General features: G+C 37.3%; 1 protein-coding gene across 5 annotated transcripts in view; it reads right to left on the reverse strand.

Annotated features, from left to right (window-relative positions):
• Window positions 1-3867: 3867 nt before the first annotated feature.
• Window positions 3868-20677, reverse strand: part of PIP4K2A (phosphatidylinositol-5-phosphate 4-kinase type 2 alpha) — a 114068-nt gene continuing 97258 nt past the window's right edge. For all 5 annotated transcript variants that reach the window (XM_082318401.1, XM_082318400.1, XM_082318402.1 and 2 more), the window contains 5 exons: window positions 20481-20519; window positions 10645-10758; window positions 7138-7381; window positions 6039-6142; window positions 3868-4195 (listed from right to left, as the gene is read on the reverse strand). In XM_082318401.1, the coding sequence (XP_082174527.1) occupies window positions 4115-4195; window positions 6039-6142; window positions 7138-7381; window positions 10645-10758; window positions 20481-20519 (582 nt within the window). In that variant the 3' untranslated portion in view covers window positions 3868-4114. The remainder of the gene's footprint in view (window positions 4196-6038; window positions 6143-7137; window positions 7382-10644; window positions 10759-20480; window positions 20520-20677) is intronic.

Here is a 20677-nt window from a genome sequence, read left to right on the forward strand (position 1 = left end):
CAGAATGCAACGATCCCACTCGATGCAGGAACTTGCTAACTAGGATTACATTGGAAAAGAAGAGGTAAGCACAAGGGAGATGGAAATTCAGGTTATACATTTAGGTTATCTAGTTGACATAGAAAATATTGTTTCCAATACTTTTTAATTTAAACATTTCTTTTGCCACAGTCCTTGCATTAACAAGCCAGTGGGATCTCCTACCTTGAATATCATCGCTGCCTTCAGGTTTTCTTCAGGTGAGAGGGAGAGAAAACATTTTATCAGAAAAGATATTCTCTTCCTATGCATTGTCATATACACACTTCTACTGAAGACGAGGTCCTTCAGCTGCTTGCTGAAGTCAGCAATGCCTGTCAAACACAGCGTGCCCTGCAGCAAACTCCACAAAGAGAAATGGCAATCAATCACCCTTATCGATGCAGAAGGGGCAGGAGGGAAACACCACCAGCTAGGCGGCTTGGGGATGCTGCGTTGAGAGACTGGGGTGAGCGGGATGGCCACAGGTAGCAGCAGGGCCTTGTAAATCTTAGCTATGCAGCTGTATGAAAACGACCCAGAGTGTCAGCTAGAGAATAGTGCAGTAGGGGACCACATGAGTAATTCCACTAAACCACCACTTCAAAAGACAGGGCTGGCTTAAAACTTAAATGTAGTATACTTACTGGAAAGTTAAATTTGACCATGTCCAGAAGTCTTAGGAAAAAAGAGTGGAAAGCCTAACTAACACTTCAGCTGTTGAATAGTTTGTTGGAGCAGAACTGGCACTGGAGCAGATTTTTAGATCTAGCACATTGTGCTGGTTTTGTGTACTGGAAGTTCTCATTTTATGTTGTGAGGGATGTGGCACTGAGAAATTACTTACCAACAACCCATGCGCATCTGTATTATAAAAGCAGTGCAAGCATTTGGCAGCCTGTTCAGAGGGCATGGTAGATGGTCTGAGCAGTGTGCACAGAGAACCAGCCAGGGAGCTTGCTGTCCACTGTGGCCAACGTGGCCACATAACTTGAGCAGCATTCCTTGAGCACCATGTTCACACTAAACCCTAAGCAGCTGGGGCAGCTGTGTGAAGTGCAGGCTTAGATTAATACTAGAAACATCATTAAATGAGTAACTGAGAAGCTGAATCTCTCCCTTCCCTATCACTTCACCTACTTTTAATAGAATAGCTCCTCAACTGCCTTCCCTGTGGGGAATGTCTACTTTATCATTAATTCTGTCATGTGTATTTTACAGGTGAAAATATTGCTGAAAATATTGTCTTGCTACATCTGTGCAATAAACTGAAAGGGACTGAAAAGTGACAAATGTATTAAGAGAATTAAAAGCTAGTCAGAATAAAGACAAAAGACACTTTTCTGCCATTTGCCTATGATGTGCAGCACAGGTTGTATCACACGCTGAAAGCCCTGACAATCAAAGCCTTAAAATTCTAGAACACAAAGCCCTCCCTCCTCCCTGTGAATTATTTGGGTTTATTCCCAAGTACTTTTTAAATAACTTGTTTAGCATAAGATCTTACACATGTTAGCAAATTTCTGCCAATCCTTCTATCAATTAATTATTGTGGACAATCTTCCTGGTTTTGTAGTAATATTAGGATTTAGTCCATAGAATTACTAATTACAAACCTCAGAATTTGCTCTCAGAGCACAGCCTAAGCCCAAAACCCCAACAGCTAAATGTTTCAAGCCACTTAAAGTTAGCATGGAAGAAGCAGGGTAAAATCTAATGAAAAAGTTTTAAGTTTCTTCTTATTTTTTTCCTTTGCAATATAGGCTACACATTCATTTTAACATCCAAAATTCATCTGTAAGCATCAAAACCATAGTTGAAACACAAGAACAAAGGATTTACCTAGTGAGTCATCAAAGTGCTTTATTTTATAAAGCCTTGCTCATGTTTGGAGTGTAATCTAAGCACTAACATATACAATAATGAGTCTTCCTTGCCCTGTCCAAATAAAACAGTTTATCAACAAGAATGAGTGACAAAACTGCTACACAGACAAAAAGAATGCTTTGCTGTAAATGTCTAAAATTGTCTAAAAATGTACAGTCGTTGGCCGCAATTAAATATGTACTCCAAGTATGTGTACCTCATTTTTACTTCAGGGTCTCTCTGTGGCCTCGTGCTTTAAGAAGCCACAGCACGCGTCAGAAAATGAACCTTGGGTGAGAATGTAGACACAACTGGGGTACACAGGGAGAGGACAAAAAAAATACCAAGCCACAGTACCAACTTACTTAAATACATACAATACAAAATTTTACACATACATTACAGTGCTGCGGACATCACTAAGTCAAAGGTAACAAAAAATCCTGTAGGAAAGGTCGGGGAAAGGAGAAAAAAAATTAGTACACAGCAACAGGGATAGTATTGCCTTTGGCCGCTGAAGAGAGTGTAATGGGTTGCTATTGTATAGGCTCCTCTGAAGTAAACCACTACATACGTTATGCACAGTTGCAGGCTTAACAGCACTGACATTAGTTATGGAGAAGGCATGCTGGCACTCCTGATTCGAGTTATAAACGTTGATGGGGAGGGTTTGACTTCTCTTACGTTGCCTACAAAATCTAACAATTTCAATAAAGAAATTTTAAAGGCACAGCTTTAGCACAGTGTATAAGTAGATAAACTTTTAAGCATATGTAAATTTGTCTCTTTCAAGCATGGAGTCTTTCAGGGAAAAATACAAGAAGAGAACAAATACAATGTTGTTGTTTAAAAATTTTAAACATGTTAAACATGATCAGCACAGTTTTAGGCAATGTACTATACAATCAAACTTGAGTAAATGGTAGGACAGGTCATTTTGATGCTAAAAGACAACCTTGGGAAAAATCCTTCTGAAATATCCTTTCTCATTTTATTGCAAAAGAGTCTATCACGGAGGTGAGCGAGACATTCACTTTAGTACACTACTGCACATTACACCTTGGAAGATGACAAACATTACTTCATCTGTACTGCAAAATAACTTTACATGTAAACTCAAAAGTCATATATTATACACGGCTCTGAAATTCAGAAATATCCCTGCTTTCCTAATAATGTAAACAGTAAAATTCAGGGTTCATTTTTCGAGGGATAATCTATAATAAAATACCGCTGTTTCAACAGTACGACATAAGCATTTAAACTTCAAATTCCCAGTAAATTACAAGGGAATGGAATTTCTATCAGTGTGCACATCTTTCACAATGGGTGAAAGATGGAGCTACTATTGCCCAAAACTATGCGCTTCTTCAGATAAGCTTTTATTCCACTTGTAACATTATTAGTTCCTATATTGCAAGAATATAAAACAAATGAAAACTTCAGGTAACAAAGTGAAATAAGCAAAGTTTTCTCTTAACAAAAGTTTACTGTAGCAAAAATGTACACATAGCATGAATTACGTTAGCTCTGTAAGATAAGAGACGCCGGCTCTCAGACATCTGAGAGGCTGAACTTCCTGATGCAATGTGCTGAAAAGAAGACAAAAATGGGAGAGGGAGAAAAAAAAGGAAAAAAAACAACTGCTAGGAACCGAATGGGAAAAGCCTCCGGCACCAAGGGCTGTTGCAGCTGCTTTTTTAAGGAGTGCCAGTGTGCAGGGTGTAAGTGTAACATTCGCAGTAATGTTTTTATTATTATCGTCATCATCATCATCATGAAGAATACTGTCATGTATCTTTTTAGTTCAAAAAATAAACTGATCCACAGTTTACAATTTGATAACAATATTGTAGATTTAACATGCATTTACTCTTCCCCACCCCCTCCCCACACTTCTTTGCTCATTTATTCTGTTTCAGCTGGTAGCATCAGAGTATTACTGTCACAGTGCACTCTGAGTAAGCTGTTCTATTTATTTAATTTATTTTAATTTTTTTTTTTTTTTTGCACACACAAAAGAGTCAGAAATAGCTAGAACTATGCTGGGAATATCAGGCAGCTGTTAAAGCGAGTACTCCACCCCACTTCAGTCATCTTTGCCAGCAGATGTAAACAAAGGGGTTGCTTTCTGCAAGATGAGCGCTTCTCTGAGTTCCTTTTTTACCCTACACTTGTAGCCACTGCTGCTGTCCCCAGGTCTCGTGTCTGTCCTATGTAACATGATAGGTTACGTCAAGATGTTGGCAATAAAGTCCAAGAAGCGCTTTGAATACTGTTCAGGATTAACAGTTGAAATTTCTGCACCAGCCTATACAGAGAATTGGGAGGGGAGAGGAAAGAAGGAAGAACCAGTGTTTTAGTCAATGCTTTGTCACCGGGAGTGTTACTTACTCAATGAATTTCATGTGCAGTCTCAGAACGAGACACTGGAAACACAAACTGTAATGGCCCTCAAGCAGAATCTTACTGATGCCTTTTTAGGCTTTACACGCGTACAGTGATACTCGGTACTCACCACCGTAACTGTAGGACACCCATCTTCCATTTCTGAAACACGTTCTCTTTACTTTCCTTACTTCTGTTTACTTTCATTGTACTTCGGTCTCCTATATAATTTCTACTGCATGCTTAACCATGCTACCCACTGATTCATCAACAGAGTCTGGCCTGTTGAGCAGCAGCGTCTTCATATAGAGAAGACTATCATGCTCAGATCTGGCATGTCAATACTTGTGTAATGTATATTGCTATCTGAATGCTAAATAATCTGTTTTGGAATATATAGTAACAATCAGTAACATTTTTTCAACATTAAAATGTTGACTATTTAGATCTGGACTCACTGAATAAGCTGTACACTTGCTATTTCAATGAAGTCACAATTCCATTCATATTTTTATTCAAGGTTTTCAGAGCCTTAGGCCACATTTGTATTTATGTTTTTCCCATTTCACAAAAGGGGAAAATTGCATGCATGCAATTAATGAACAAACTTCAGTGTCAGGTGGCTCAGGATGGAGACAGCAAAATAAACAAAATGGTTGTACAAAAGTAATGTTCTGGAGTAAGTTTGAATCACAGTCAGATTTAATAATCGTCTTTGTTATTTACAACATGTTTCTATCCCTTATTTAAGCCAGGAGTGTGAGTTTTTAGAGTCTGCTACATTCAAAGTTCATTAATAATTGCCAGATAATGGCTGCACATGGTCTGCATCAACTTTCAGCTGCTCTGAGAGCAGAGTGAGTAATGAGAGCATTGCTTTAGAGAGACAAAAAATACCTTCTACAGGCCTGTGCAGGGCTTATTGCGGAGCATTCCGCATCACTCTCTACTGTAAACTAAAAAGCCCTGAGCCCTTTGCTTAAAACCCCCCACAATGCCCTGATCCTTTAGATACTTAAACAGAGGAGGGATTTTAGCCTCATGAATGATTATGCAAAAAAAAAAAAAAAGTTTATGAAATTTGAACCTTAAATCACAATAGGAGTGATAACAGTAGATATACATCATAATTCTGGAATACTGGGCTGCTTCACCATGGTTCTTTGGTGTCTGCTGCTAAGCAGCAATTTCAGTCAAAATAAAGAAATTCAAGGCAGTCAAACAGAAGCCTTCACTTAATGGTCTCCAAGTAGTTCGTATGTACATTTTATGCTTAATTTTGCAAATCGTACTTTTTTTTTTAAGAAGTCTTGTAAAGTGAGCCACATTATATGCTGAAGAATTAACTTTCCACAGGCTGTACCAAATAATGAAACCATCACTAGGGCCCTGCACCTGAAATAAGATTCACAACAGCTTTCACAGAGCTGTGTACTACTACAGGTGTCTGGTGAACAGCTTTGTTTGCAAGAGTAAGGTGCATCTCGCAAATTTACGACAAAGTCCTAAAAAGGCATATCACTAGCGTTCTTTATGGGTAAAAAAGCTATGCGTACAGCTGAAAAGGAGTTCCACTCCCAGTATGCAATGTGTAGCAGTTACTCTGTACTTTTGTATTACCTATTAAACTAGAAAAAACCCTGAAAAAATTCTGATCTATTTCCCCTTTCCCTAGATTTCCTGAACTGTGCTATATCAGTGCACTACACAACAAAAATGCAGAACTATAAACGGAATCAGAGGAAAAAAACAACCCAGATACTTACCCCATGCTTTACTGTTTTTGCAGCATGGGCAGCTTTCTTTTTTGCATCATAATGAGTAAGAATGTCAATAATGGCCATAAAGTATATTTCCTTCCTAGGTGCATCTGCAAATGGCAAACACATGGTAGTTAAGAATGACTTTTGAGACATCTTAATCATGAGTCCTCCTTCTAACAAAGGAGATTTTATAAGGCTAAATCAGCAGCTAAGACAGGTGAATGTCAGTCAGAATCACAGATCTGTAAAGACCACAGGCTCAAGCTGTCCTTAATTGAGAGTTTAACTGCACTCATATATAATGCAAAACCCCCTAAATGAGTGTAAAATAAAACACCAGCATACAGAAATAGGAATCATTGCTCACTTAAAGTAATGTGGATTTCATCTTCCTTTGTGGAAAAACTATGAAGTTTTATATGAAACGTTATGCTTCTGTGTCAACAAACAATATCATATTTTCTTTATGAATAAAAACATGTATTTATCCATGTAAATGCTTATTAAAAAAAAAAGATAACTTTTCTGTCTTGAACAGCCACACGTAACTAGTTATACTTGGTTTTATACACTACCATCAAACCCAGTTTCAGACTTCTTAGACACTCCTTAGACAACTTTCTTAGCTGGAACACAGAAATTGGGTACGAGTGCACAAATTTTCAAAAAGCAACCAAAAAAGTGAAATATAGGAATGCTGCTTTTCTCATTCTTTCTAGACTGTTTTTAACAGTGTTATCTTCTCTGCCAGGAAAAGAACAATTACAGATACTAGATTTCCTGAAATGGATGACAAAACCCATCAATTAACTGAGAACTGCTGTATCTGAATAGCTAAGGCAGTATACAATTTAATTGTGTAGTAGGTGAATTATTTGACTCTATCACCACACATCACAATATTTAAGAAATATGTTCATAACAATGCTGAGCATTATAGGCGTCTTCTCCTTTCTGCTGCACCAAAGAGCAACTCATTTCCTCTTCTGCAGAGTGAATTCATATTTTGCAGTTTAACTTTGCCTTTACGTGGTTGTGAAGGCTTTAGGATTCTGGTATAAGAATCAAAACACCTTAACGAAAAATATTTATTACTGCTTACTTTCATGGGATTTTATTCCATAAACATCAATAGCTGGATCAAATTCCCCTGGAGCCAAAGGCAGCGAGCTGTTCAGCGTGTTTCCTGGACTGTCTGGAGGGGTTCCAATGGGGTGGGTCCCATCACTTTCACCTTCCTCTTCTCCATCATTCTCTTCACACTCTACTTCTTCCTGTTCAGCTCTTTCAACATCATGAATTCCAACCAGCAAGCTGTAGTCCATGAGTTTTAACTGAGCAAGGAACTAGAAAGTGATAATAAGCAATTTATCAATATCACTGAAAAATGTAAGCTCTGCTCATAAACAGGAGAAGTTACACAAAGATATCATCAGCTGAGAAAAAACGGCACTTCTAAGAGAGAGCAAAAGGAAGGATTAAGTGATAAAGCTAGCAGAGAGATACTTCAATTTATTAAGATGTAGTAATAGTACACAGGTCACTTGCAACTTGTATTATAAAAAAGCTGTAGCCCACTCTCCCAAAATCCTCAGGAAAAATCACTTTTCCTGTAGCAAAGACCAGTGCTGTGTGAGCCGCTGACTGTCACTCCTGGCTCGTGTTTCAATTAGGGCCACCCTGTCACCGCGCAAGGGCCAGACCAGCCTCTGTGCCATCAGGCGTGCTAGGATCTGGTGCTAAATCCGCCCCCTCACTCCCTTTTAAGCCTTATTAAAGAATCATGGAAAGGTGTTTAAATATTCTTGCCGTAGAAAGTAGTGAAGTTCTACACCATGAAGACATGAAATGATGCTATATTCTCTTCACTGTGACAGGCTCACAATTTAAATCAGGTAAGCAAAATATGAATGTGAATGAAAGGGTTGTTTTGAATAAAGACTGAGGATGTGAATTTTTAGAAAATTGAAAGATGAATACACTTTACATATAGACAAAGCGTTATTTTAATTGAGGGGAACAGGATAAGGCAGAAAGCTAAGAGCGGAGGATGGAAATAAGGAAGGTATTAAAAGCAGGAAGATGGGATAAACAGTTCAAGGGGGTGAGGGGTAGGCAGGGCAGAGCTGTGCTGCAGCCTAAAAGCAATACTGCAATTTTGAACTTGTGGAGCCCTTGCTTATGGTATGCAGAGAAAGAGGCTGAAAATACGAACTGTTTAAGTTTTTAGAAACTCTAAATGCTTATAAAAAGGATGTTAGAGCAGACCAGAGGAGAAAGGATTTAAGCCAGACTTTGGAATAGTGATAGTGATGAAGGAGATGAGTATAGAATACTAGGAAATGAGAAACTACAGTTTGTCAAAATCCTGACTCTGAGAAAAGAGAGGAATCGGAGATAACAAAGTGACTGTAAATTCAAGTACTAGAAGAAATATTGTGAGATTGAGAAGAGGTTTTAAGAAGAAAGAAGAAACTGGCTTCTAATCATTTCAACATAATAAAACAAAGGCTCTTCACAAGACTAGAAGAGCTTTAAGTTTGAAGAGACGATGTACAATAATATAGAAGAACAGATGAGACTGGCCAAAGGCGATGGAGTAGAAGGACTCCAGGCATATCATTAGGTACTTGATAAATATTGAGAGACAGGAGAAAAATCTACCTATAATCATACAAAAAAGCACGAAAGAGAACAGACTCTTGGGAAAAAGGGTGAACTGCAAACTACAAGAGAACGGCTCTTGGGAAAAACGGGTGCTGCTGCTGACAGCAAAAAGACTTTGGGAGATCAGCGCAAGGAAAAGATCATCTGATTTAAAATGAAAAAATATCCTTATGTGCTTTTTCTCAGGACATTTTCAATAGAATGAGGAGGCAGGAAAATAGACAAGAGGACATCAAAACAGAAGTAACAGATATTTGTTTGAACACAGGAAGGGGACATAAGATTCAATTATAAGAAAAATATAGAAACAGAACTTACTTAATGACAAACAAGAATGGATATCAAGTCATATAGTTTAGAATACTACTCCATAATATGTTTAACTATAAATACTGTGTGATAAGATAATCATATGCTAAGTGTGGTTGCATTTCTTTCCATTGTAGTGAAATGTGTTTACACATTGGGTACAAAGGGTATACTATCAGTTACCTCACAAGGGCAGAAGAACCAATAAAAGAAAAACAAGGTTAGAGAACCGCTTGCTGTTTTTAAAATCAGGTGCCAGATCACTTCACACTAGTAGTTTACATGGATATTTAACAATGCTCTGTATAAATTTCAAAACCATAAAAAATAGCCTCTCAAAACATGATCTGGAATCTGCCATTACATTCACAATCCAGTAAATGATGTAGAAGATCGCACACAATTCACTTCCTGGCGTAATAAAGGATCTTCCACATTCCTTGCACATAGTTAAGATATTGTCTGCAACCTACTTACTCTAAAATCATCAGTCAGCAACAGCAGTACATGTTAAAAGAGCACAAAACTTAAACCCAACTAAACTTATCTCTAGAGCTGTGACATCAGTAGAGCAGTTTTCCAGCACAATATTTTAAATATAAAATAAACACACATTGATATTTCACAAAATATTTATGTTTCCATAATTATCATCACCATAAATTTCTCGTTGTTACTATGATGGGAAATTAGATTTCCTCAAAAGCAAATTATTGGCTAAATTCTAAAGTTACAGTATTTTTTTCTGTGCAACTAATAAGATACAGATCTGAAGAACTAGACAAGTAATTTCACAGACCCATTTTGATATAAATAGCTGAAAGTCTTATTAAGTCACAGACACATTTTGCTATCAGGTCTCTTCCAACAAGGAAAACAAATTTTAGGCTTTGAGTATAAGGGCTGCAAAATATTGTGTTTAGTGACAATATTTTCAATTATGGAAACGAAAGTCAAGCTGTGTGAACTAGTTAGCCCAATATTTATTTTCTTTTATTTGCTGAACTAAATCAGTTACAATAAAATATTACATTAAATCCGCACATTAACATTTTTCTGGTAAGTATTGACTATGTTCAGCCAATTACAAATTTATATGAAAGACTACATTAAGATAATGAGTCCAACTGCTGTATACAAATCACGGAAGCACTCTACTGTTGCAATACTAAGGATGATTTACAACTGGATTACTAATATGAAACAAATAGAACATGCATGGCTGTGGGTGGGGATGCTACATCCTCTGTTATGGACTACAGTCCATGTAGCCTCAACTATGGTGTACCTCCACCTGTAAAATACAACTAACGATACTCACCTCTCTCTTGGGGGCATTTGGAAGTACTAGGGTTGTAAAGAGCTTAAATACTCAGCAGTACCATCATTTTAACATCACATCATCAAGGCAGGGACAACGTATGCCAACCAGCTCTAGCAGCGAGCCATTTATCACATCAGCAAAAGCAGTGATCAACTCCTGAAAGTTTAAATTGTGTTTCACTTAAAACAGTCAGTGCTTACCGTCTTACAAACAAGAGTTTTCATTAATGAATTACAGGTACAGTTTCCTGGGATATCTGTAATTTGCCACACATTTTAATCACATATAACTGAACAGGCACATTCTTACCTCAACATCCTTTTTGAGTTTCTCAAGGAACATCTTTTTGTTATTCTCATCAATATGAATCTTTTGGCCATCGTTAATAAAATCATTGTCTTTGAATGTCGGCAGCTCTTTGGCCTGAAATAAACCAAAACTCCGGTAAGAGGGGGGTCACAAAGAGGAGTGTGGTGAAGCTGCTGGCCCGGCATGGCACCGCTGCCGGCAGCGGCACCTCTGGAGCTCCCCTGCGCCCAAGAGGGCACCGCTGAGCCACCACTCCAGGGGAAGCAGAGGCACCTCCATTGCACGCAGCTCTCCGTTACTGCACCCGTGGAGCCGTTGGCTTAGTTTATCCCTCCTGTAAATGGCCTAGAAGATATAAGTTTACTGGGCATGCAGCAAATGTAGCTAAGACAAAATCTCCGACTCAATACTTGATTTGCATTGAACCTTGATTTGCATCGAGCTTCTTCCAAGATGTCGTTTGTCAAAGTGACTGGCAATAAGTGAAGTCAAAACACAATCTATACCTCGTAACAAAGCGCTTGCATCAGATCTTATAGATGAAGTCAGACTGGATTGCATTTTACATAGCTACTGTGAATGTTTATAAGTGCCTAATACCAAATCATTATTTAAAAAGCATCAAGTGAACATGAATTATGTAATGCTGCTTAGAAGTGGTAAATACCAAAGACTGCTGCCTTTTAAGTAAAGTAATTAAACATTCTTGATGCTGGAGCATTAGTTGATTATCTTCATCTTTAACTCTCCTATGAAGTGATTTGCAACAGCATTAAGGAAAGTCAAAAACTTCCACATGACCAGCGCTGAGTAACCATTGGTTTCAGCACTAAGACCCCTCAAACAGGTTCTGTTTTCAGAGGCCAGTAACTCGAAGTTTACTTAAAAAACCCAGCAAGCCAACAAACAAAAAAGCAGTTGCTTCAGGGTATTTGGTCAAGCAAACGAGAAGTAATAGTAGCTTCTACAATTAGAGCCTTTAAAAAATTGGCCCATTAAGAGCAATGAACAGCCTTTCTCCCTGCCCCCCACCTTTAATAAATAGTAGTGAAGAACAGGTTTTCTTTACAAAGAAAATGTTGCAGAACAACCAAGTGCTGCAGCCCTCAATGACCATGAACTAATGGGTACTTTGAATAAAATAATTCCCCCTTAATCTGAAACTCCTCCCACTAGGAATAAAAGGCAGCTAACATCACCCTACCGGAATGTCCTCCATAAGTTTAATTAGTCAGATATTGCTTATAACCTTACGGGAGATAGTATTTTTCATAAAGTTTATTTTCTTCCAACACAGTAAGGAAAAGAATCTCAAAGGTTCTTTTCTCTTTTTGCTGTTCGCCTGTGCGCAGAAGTGGCCGAAATACTCAGTTCCCCAACTGTCCAAATTTATTTTTTGGACCTGGAATTTGTGAATTACTCAAGATCCCACAATGCTGCTTTTGTTTAGAAAAGTGACTCTTCTCTTCCAATAACTGCCCAAAACCACTTAAGCAATTACTAACATGTTAATAGTTATGAATCCACATTAAATCCACTGCATCCTGACACCTATGAACTCTGGAAAAAACCAAGGTCCTAGTCCAGCTGCTCTGAATTATTACTGTAACATCTAGAACATTCTGATGTATTAAAATACTCACTAATAGAGACCCTCTATTTTATTTTAAAATAAAAGGAAAAAAACCCACACAGTTGAGATGGAGCTGTAACCATTCATCCATCCCAGACTCCTGCCACGGAGGAGTCACCCTGCAGTGCTCCGCTGCTTTACTTAAAGATGATGTTAGACACTTCTTGAAGCTCACAATGAATTGTTTACTACAATACAACAGCACAGTGTGCATTGATTTGCTTTCTGGCCTACTCAGTAAGTGGTTTAGGATGAAAATGAGTAGGGGAAACATGAGATAAGCATTCCAGAGTAACAGCTGTAGAGATTATCATACACAATCAAGCAAACTGTCCCATGGACGAGGGCTAATTCTGCAGAGGCAGGACTGCAGATCCAGGGATGTTGCCAACACCAGAGGATGGAATTCAGTGCGTGGGATGCTTAAGAATGGAGAGGAGATTTGGAGAATTAATTTAAGATGAAACAATAATGAAAAGAATGCAGGAAACCAAGCTCCCTTCATTTCTAGCCCAAACTCCCTAAAAAAAAATCCTCATATTATCTTTACACCTAGTATATGCAAGTTATTTATTAAACTAGGTAGAGGTTAAAGTGAAACAAACCCATTAACTCTGAAAAAAACCCTATTAATGCTGTTTAAAGCTGGGGGGGGGGGGGGGGTAAAGAGGAAGGATGTGCTTGTGGTTAAGATGCTGAGATGCAGGTTCATCTATAGGTTCTGCCACAGATTTCCTGCACAGCCACGGCATCAGCCAGTCAGACCTGGACAGCCCTATCTTCAGTAAAAATAAACTTACATTACAAGCGATGTCTTTTTGGAAGATGCTAGAACTGGTAAGCCAGTCATGCAGGTGCCATACTCCACTTTAACCTTGTCTCTAATCTATTTTTAATAAAATGAGCTAGCAAAGCTGACACAGCTGCGTTTCTTGCCTGCCATCACAAAACCCAAGGGGTACTCCCAAGGACATTCAGGGCAGTGAATCGGCTCTCCCAAAAAGCCAGACTCTTCACTGCCTTGTGTGCAGGCTCCCCCAGTCCTCAATAATCCCTCTGAGGATTTTTATCTGAGGTCATTTTTCTTCACCCAAACGCCCATAGCTGTGAAGACCTGGCAAGCACAGAACTGCATAAATTAAAAGCCAATACCGAGGCATGCGAAGAAAAAGGAAGGAGAAAGAAAAGCAGTGGGTCCCATATAAGAAACTGATGCTAAAAAGCAATGTGCCAGTGGTTGTCCTCACCTCACTATTTGTATGATACAATGCCTCCCAGCCTATTTTCTTCCCTCTTTCTAGGTGTTACTAGACAAAGCTTTTTTTTGGTGTGCTAGGCAGTATCATTCTCCCTATTTAATCAAAGCTGAATAGCCCTAGGATACTGTTGCAGTCCCAAATATTACTAATGACAGCCAGCACTAGTAGTGATTCTCGTAGTACTTTAACTGAAATTCATGTCTTAAAATTGATTTGTGAATTTAGAAATTAAAACCTATGAAATATGTGACTAGGAGGAGCTCTCATAGTTATTTAAAATTCATAATATATGCATTCATGTTGAAAAATCCTAATATGTACATTTTCTTCTTACGCACTGAAATAAATAAATACAAAGAAAACCTCATTGTGGCAGTTTAAAACACTATCTGAATGAAAACATTGAGACTTTGCTTTAATGAAATAATTGATACAGTTAATTTTTAATGAAGTCTCAAATATTTCCAATGAAGCAAAATCCTTGTTGGAAAAAGATTCTCCTAGAATGTAATTCATTATAATGAACATATTACTATCATTAAAGAACTAAATATTTTAAGAGCTGCACAGGAGATGAACATCTAACTACTTCCACTAAATTAATAATAGATTTTCTTTCTGAACCATCTCCATCGTTTTTAATCCCCTACTTAAAGATGCAAGAAAGGCACAATAGATTTTACAAATATGAAGTATTTATTTATCAAAAAATCATGCTATTTGCACACTTCAGGTTTGCATTCCAAAGTTTGCCATGGTCACAAAGAATTTTAATGGCAGGAAGATTTCACTGCCTTTGAAAAGGCTGAAAAGCAATAAAGCTTTCTTTGACTAAGATGACAGAATGATCAAGCCTGATTAAAAAACTAAAATTACGGCGAAACAGCCCACTGACATTGTTTTGGGGGGGGGGGGGGGGGGGGAATCTTTAAAGGTAAGAACCAGGTGAAGTTTTATTTCTACATGAACATGGAAATAGTTTTTGCAGGTTTCTTAACACATCTCAATTCAGCATCCTATCCTAATGTGTTGAAAGGAAGATTAGCAATTTTTTTTTCCAAAGGAATTTTTGTGCATCATCACCAAAAATAATGATCATGGCTAACATTGATGCCAACATTTTGGAAGAAGCTCACTAAAACAGCTGTAGGACAGTTACGTTTCAGAATAAGTCTTGGACTGAAAAAGGAAAAAGACTAATTGTCTTCACAACCTGGCAGCATTTTCTCACCTAACAAAGCCAAAGATTAGGTTGTAGAAGAAATGTTGCATAGCAGTCTTATTGTTTGTTTGAAACTAGCCACAAGTCACATTATTCACACAGTTAATCATGGCAAAATTGGGCTTACAGTTTATAACTTTTGAAAATGGTATATAACATCTGCCAAGAGTGAAGGTTCCACACCCTAGGCTTCTTTCCACAGTGAATGGTTCACGTAGTTAATTAAAAAAAAAAAAAAAAAAAAAAAAGTGTAAGTTAGATTAACTGTAGACTGACTGGGCTCACCAGCATATATGGAAGGCAGTATTTTTAAAAAAGCATATTATGCTAAATATAGTTTGCAATAATCTGGCACAGGTGGTTTTGAACTGAATCAAAAGTCTGGAGTCACTAGATTTGCAAGATGGAAAAATAAGTAGAGCTTTCTTTGGAAGTCTGAAGATTGCAGCTTCTTCCCTTCAGTAGTTACGGGAGCTGGGTACAAACTTTTGTTGTACAATTTGCCTTGTCCTAGACAGGGGTTTCTAACCAAACAAGGGTCTGCAGCTCCACTTGCCATCACAGGACTGTAAATGGCAATGGAAATAGAGCCGTAACCCCAAAATGAGGCTTGAGAGGGATCACTGGAATGGTTTTAGCTAGTGTAACAGGCATTTTTGTACGACAAAAAATTGTGCAGGACGTTGTAGATGGATTAGGAATTCGAGCATGTACCAAAATAGTAACTATATGTCTTTTCAATGCTCAGGGAAATGCATCCAGAATTATCCCTAGGGTTAATGTCTTCCTGCTGCAAAATGAACATGCAACATATAAAATGCAAGACAAAGTTCCCCTTTTATTTTTTTTTAATTCTTTTAACATATGGAAAACAGACTTTTAAACAAAAAAACCCAAACAAACAAAGGCAAGCTAGTGATTTGTTTTGAAAAACAATAATGGGGTTGGTGTCATATGAAGGCTAAATACTGAAATAGGATTCTGAACTCTGAATGTCTATTCCTATCTGTGATGTATTGCAGCGTGATGTTTTGAAAGTTATAATCTCTGCATATGCAACCTTGAGATTCATTTCACAGAGAAATCTAAGACATGCTTCACGTGTCTGTTGTGTGAGACTGGCATATGAAGCAGACTGAAATCACTAAAAGAAGTAAAAAAAAAAGTTCTGAAGTTAGTAATTTTAAAATAGCAGGAAAATATAGCTCAAATTTTGGGTGATCTACCTTAAATGAAGTTTAACCTCTTGACATCAAAAGAAAAAAAGTAATTCAAGACTGAGTAATCTTGTTGCTATGCTCCTGGACTAAAGTCCTCCTTCCTTTAGGTGTAATGGTCCTCTCAGAAATCAGTTAATTACTATATGTTGTAATATATAATGTAAAAAGTAAAGCTAAGAAATGATTTGTTACATCTAGCAGCATCTTCCAATCTAATTATCAGCGCTATGTATTCTGCAGACAATTTAACTAAAACATTACATAGCTGTCAACTATGGCAATTTTTTTCCAAAAAGGAACTTGAATAGCAAATCCTTTGTTCAAATGTACTTACTGTAGTTTTTCTGCAGTTATGTTTACTTATGAAACAACACATACCACCGAGGTGCAACGCAACCAGTTTCAGATTAATTAGAAAGCATAATAATCTATGAAATTGCTCAAGAAAGATGAAATATGGTGAGTTTCAGTTCAGTTAGGGTTTTTTTTCTTCAAATTGCCTTCCAAGTTGCTCACTCACAAGCAACACACTTAAGTTCTTTACAAGTACAAGTAGACTCAGCTGTGACTGCTAATTTGATGTCGTACTGCAAGCACAGCATAATTGTGAGCAGACAGACCACCAGGGGAGTTCTGCATTATCCTGGTTTCACTTAAGAGGGCAAAATTGTCCAAGAAATGAATAGAAAATGCCCACTATTAAACTAATAAAAATAAAAAAAAAAATAGAGAACTAAAGCCTAAAAAAAAAAAAAAGGAGCAGCTGTCAGATTTTGACAACTGTTGAAACATACTGTTCTTTTAAAATTCAAGACATCTGTAAGTGCATGTTATGATACTTGTTGCCAAGAAGGTGATGCATTTATTATTAACAATATCACTTATAATGCAAATGAGAGGAATTGTGTGTTAAGGTGATATCTAAGGGATGGAGCTTGTCTCTGCACTGATTATCACAAAATATTGAAATGGCAGTTTCAGAGCTTCTTGTCAATATGTTAGGATATTAAACAGTTGAATGCAGTCAAACAGGAGATAAACTGAAAACAGGACAGAAAAGTAACATTCTCAAAGTCATTCCAGCCACAGCTTTTCTTCCTAAAAACTGATTTAAATTTTTTTTTTTAATACTAACACCTATTTTACACTACAAAACTAAAGCAGAAAAATACTTTTTTTGTGATTTCTTGTTTTATAGTCCATTAAATCTTTCTGCATAATTGCCTCTTCTTTATTAACTGAGTAAATAACAAAAGAGTAGTTTGAAAGGAAAAAGATTCAAGAACATCATAATTTTAGCCAAGTTTGCCATTTCAAAGTAATTTATCTGAAATTTGCAGTCTACATTAGAATGTGACTGAAATACTTGCTCTTCTGTTTTCTGGCTTCTGCAGCTTTAAAAGAAGCAAACATATTATGCTCGATATTCTGAAAATCATTTGAGTTCTTGAATACTGGCATTTGAAATTAAATATGAATTACTAAAAAGCCCATTTAAAAACTCCAGCATTGCCAGACATTTTAGCCGTACATTTTAGCACCAAAAGCTTCCTGTCTTTTATTACTTTTCTGTTTTTCAGATGTGAATAGCTATGGATACCTTGATAATAAGTAATTAAATAATGCTGCCATTAATTGAAATTCTATTATTATTCATGTCATTTCAGGGCGATATTAATAAATTGGTGATTTAATTTGCCTCTAAAAAAATTAGCTAAAAAGTTACTACACCAGCCAAGTATTTGAGATTGTCTGGTTTTGTTTAATCATTCAGAGCAATTACTTCTAACAGGAGATGCCAAAAATCTCTTCAGAGCATTTGCTACAATGCCTTTTCAAGCTAAAATTTTCCAGGTGTTTTAACATCTTTAAGATTTGCTTGAGATTCCCACAGAAGACAACAAACAAGAAGTTTGAAATAGTGACATCTGCTTAAGAGAAAATGGAAGTGAAAAAACATGCTACAGGGCTCTCGCTTGCCAGTTACAGACAATGGACCATTTACATACTTCTGTCAACAGAGTCCTCAAGGTCCTGAAATTAGTGCCACACATGCACTCATGATAGCAGGTCTCTAGCACTGCTCAGAGTTTCAAAAACAAACTTTCCTTGTCTCTTCTTATAAATACACAACCCCCTTTTTATTTAAGCAGAAAACCTGTGTGTTAGAAACGCTTCAGTAGTTTAGATGAGTAAACCACCACAGTTGTAGATCCTATTGCAGGAGATTCAGACCACAGTGATGATAAATGTTCTGAACATCTACAATACAGAGACGTGGTGGTGTATTCTTCTGACTCTTTCAAATCAAGCAGCAGACTCCAAAACTTAGACAAAAAACATATAGTAAGCAAAATATTATTTTTCCCTTGCTTGAATCCCTAAGAGTCTTTCTTAAAGTGTTCGCAAAATGTTGTTCCCTCTATGAACTTAGAAGTCTACCCAATTAATTCCTTTTCTTAGAAATGTTTGTTCTGAGTGCTAGTTTGTGGCTTCCCTGCTGCACTGCATTGGCGTTTGAGGGAAACGATGAGTAACAGAAGGCTGTTCTAACAGCCTCAGACCGTCTGCTTGCAACATCAATAAGCTTAGTGTAGTTCTGTCTCCAAGAAATCAAATTCCTTTGAAAAGAAAATAATGTGCGAGATCTAAAATAGCAGAAGAAGAATTTGGGGGACCAGTTTTTTTTGTATTTCTTTCATAGAAGTACTCAAAATAAAAGGGGAGGTTCTAGATGTGTTGAAGTTGATGGGAATTTTTGTTATTGGCCTTACTGAAGTTAGAGAATAACTGTTGTATACAGATATACAAAACTGCATAACTGTTTCAACTTAGCTATAATCAAGTTCAATAGTAATTTTGCCATGGACTTACATGGGAACAAAATTAAGGCACTGTTTCTTTGAGGTTCTCACTCAACGTATTAACTACAGCACTATTATTTTTATTTAAATGTGTACTATTATTGATCTATTTATTATTATGAGACATATTCCTAAAACTGCTCAAAACCGCTGCACTAAATATTGGTATAGTATCAGCTCCTGTATAGCTGAATATATGGAATTATTGTTAAATTTTACATTACTATTCCAAGCATTAATATTACAATCTGAAGTAGCCCCATCCAAATACAATTTGCCCTCCTTATTTCTATCAGATTATTTTAGTACTACCAGCAGAGGTTTTCAATGACACTAGGTATCATTTGTAAGACACTGAAGGGTTAATCCCTCTGCTTTAAAAACAGTAGAGTTGTGCTACTAAACAAGAACAAAAATAGACCACAAGAAAAGAACAGAGACCATTCAAGACGTGATCTTGAGGGCCTGGTACAGCAAAAGAGAGTTAATGCTGTCTATTCTAACTGCAGTTGGCATTTGGGACATGGTAGTTGCCTAATGCTGGAAGAAGAATTGTAAGTAAGTGTTCAGTCATACCTTAGGACAAAGTGGAAAAACTTTGCACAGTTTTTCATGCAGCGAGAACTGCAGGACTGACAGCTACTGCATGTCTCTTACTCCTTAGTGCAGTTGTGTGATCTGTAGAAGACTCAGAGAGGCAGGCATGGTACAACTAATGCTTAGGAGAAAAACAAATGATCTGAATGGAATTTGGGGACAACATAAAATGAAGTCTTTTAAGTGAATTCCTGAATGATCTTATGCTAATTCAGAAGGAATGTGCTTGGAAAAATTAAGAAAATAAGGGTCATGGGTTCTTAGACTTCACCCAAATTTGGAAATCTAAGAAATCTTAGATGATGGAGACTATGTTCCACCTTCAATTATCTGTAGAATCTCTAGACAAACCTCTCCTGAAGTGCCATCAGGCTATTTCACTGAAACCTCAGAGAAATGTTGATTTTGAGAACATTAAATTCTCCAAATGAACTGAAGTTGGAGATGGAGAAAAACAAAGTGATCAATTTCCTTTTAGAGCAAAGTTTCAGCCCAGAATTTGAGGGAGACTGTCTCTCATTACAGCTACATGTACATCTAAGTCTGTCAGTTGTTTGCTCGCTTGTATGAGCTTTACATACCCAAAGGTTCTCACAATTCAAGGTTTGGTTCACCTTTGCATTCACTTTGGAAGTGGTGCCACGTCACATTATTCCATTAACTGACATGGAGTATCATAAATCTCAATATTAAAGAGCAAGAGAAAGAAGATGAAGAAGCAGGAGGGAAGAGAACAAAGTCCTGATGTTTTCCTACCACAGGGCAGGCCCTGAAGAAACTAAGAAGAGAAGAGAAGAGAAAAAAGGAAAAGGAGGAGGTAGAGGACTGGCTCACTTACCTCTGAAATCTCAACACCATTGCAAACCAATATTCAAAGGTCTGCAGAAAATAGAGGAAAGATAAAGGAGGGAATAAGGTAGAACTCAAGAGGGGAGAATATGACAGAAAACAAAGAAAAGGGGCAGAACAGCACTGGTTATGTTTGTCCTGAGACTAGCTAGCAGGTTAGATAACTGAAAAAGAAACAGAAATGCACCATACCTTTTCTTTGTCACTGGCTTCTCGAGCCACAGTAGAGCCCTGAAACAGAAAAAATGGATCTAAAAATGTGCATATGTCAGAAACTAATTTGAAAATGTTACGATAACAGGTCAAAAAGCGGATGAACTGCATCCTTCTGAACTTGAGAGCTGTTTTAAAGAAAGGTGATACAGTAGGTAGAATGCCCAGGGCCGCTG

This window comes from Platalea leucorodia (genome assembly GCF_965183815.1).
Source record: "Platalea leucorodia genome assembly, chromosome: 1".
Lineage (NCBI taxonomy): Eukaryota > Metazoa > Chordata > Aves > Pelecaniformes > Threskiornithidae > Platalea > Platalea leucorodia.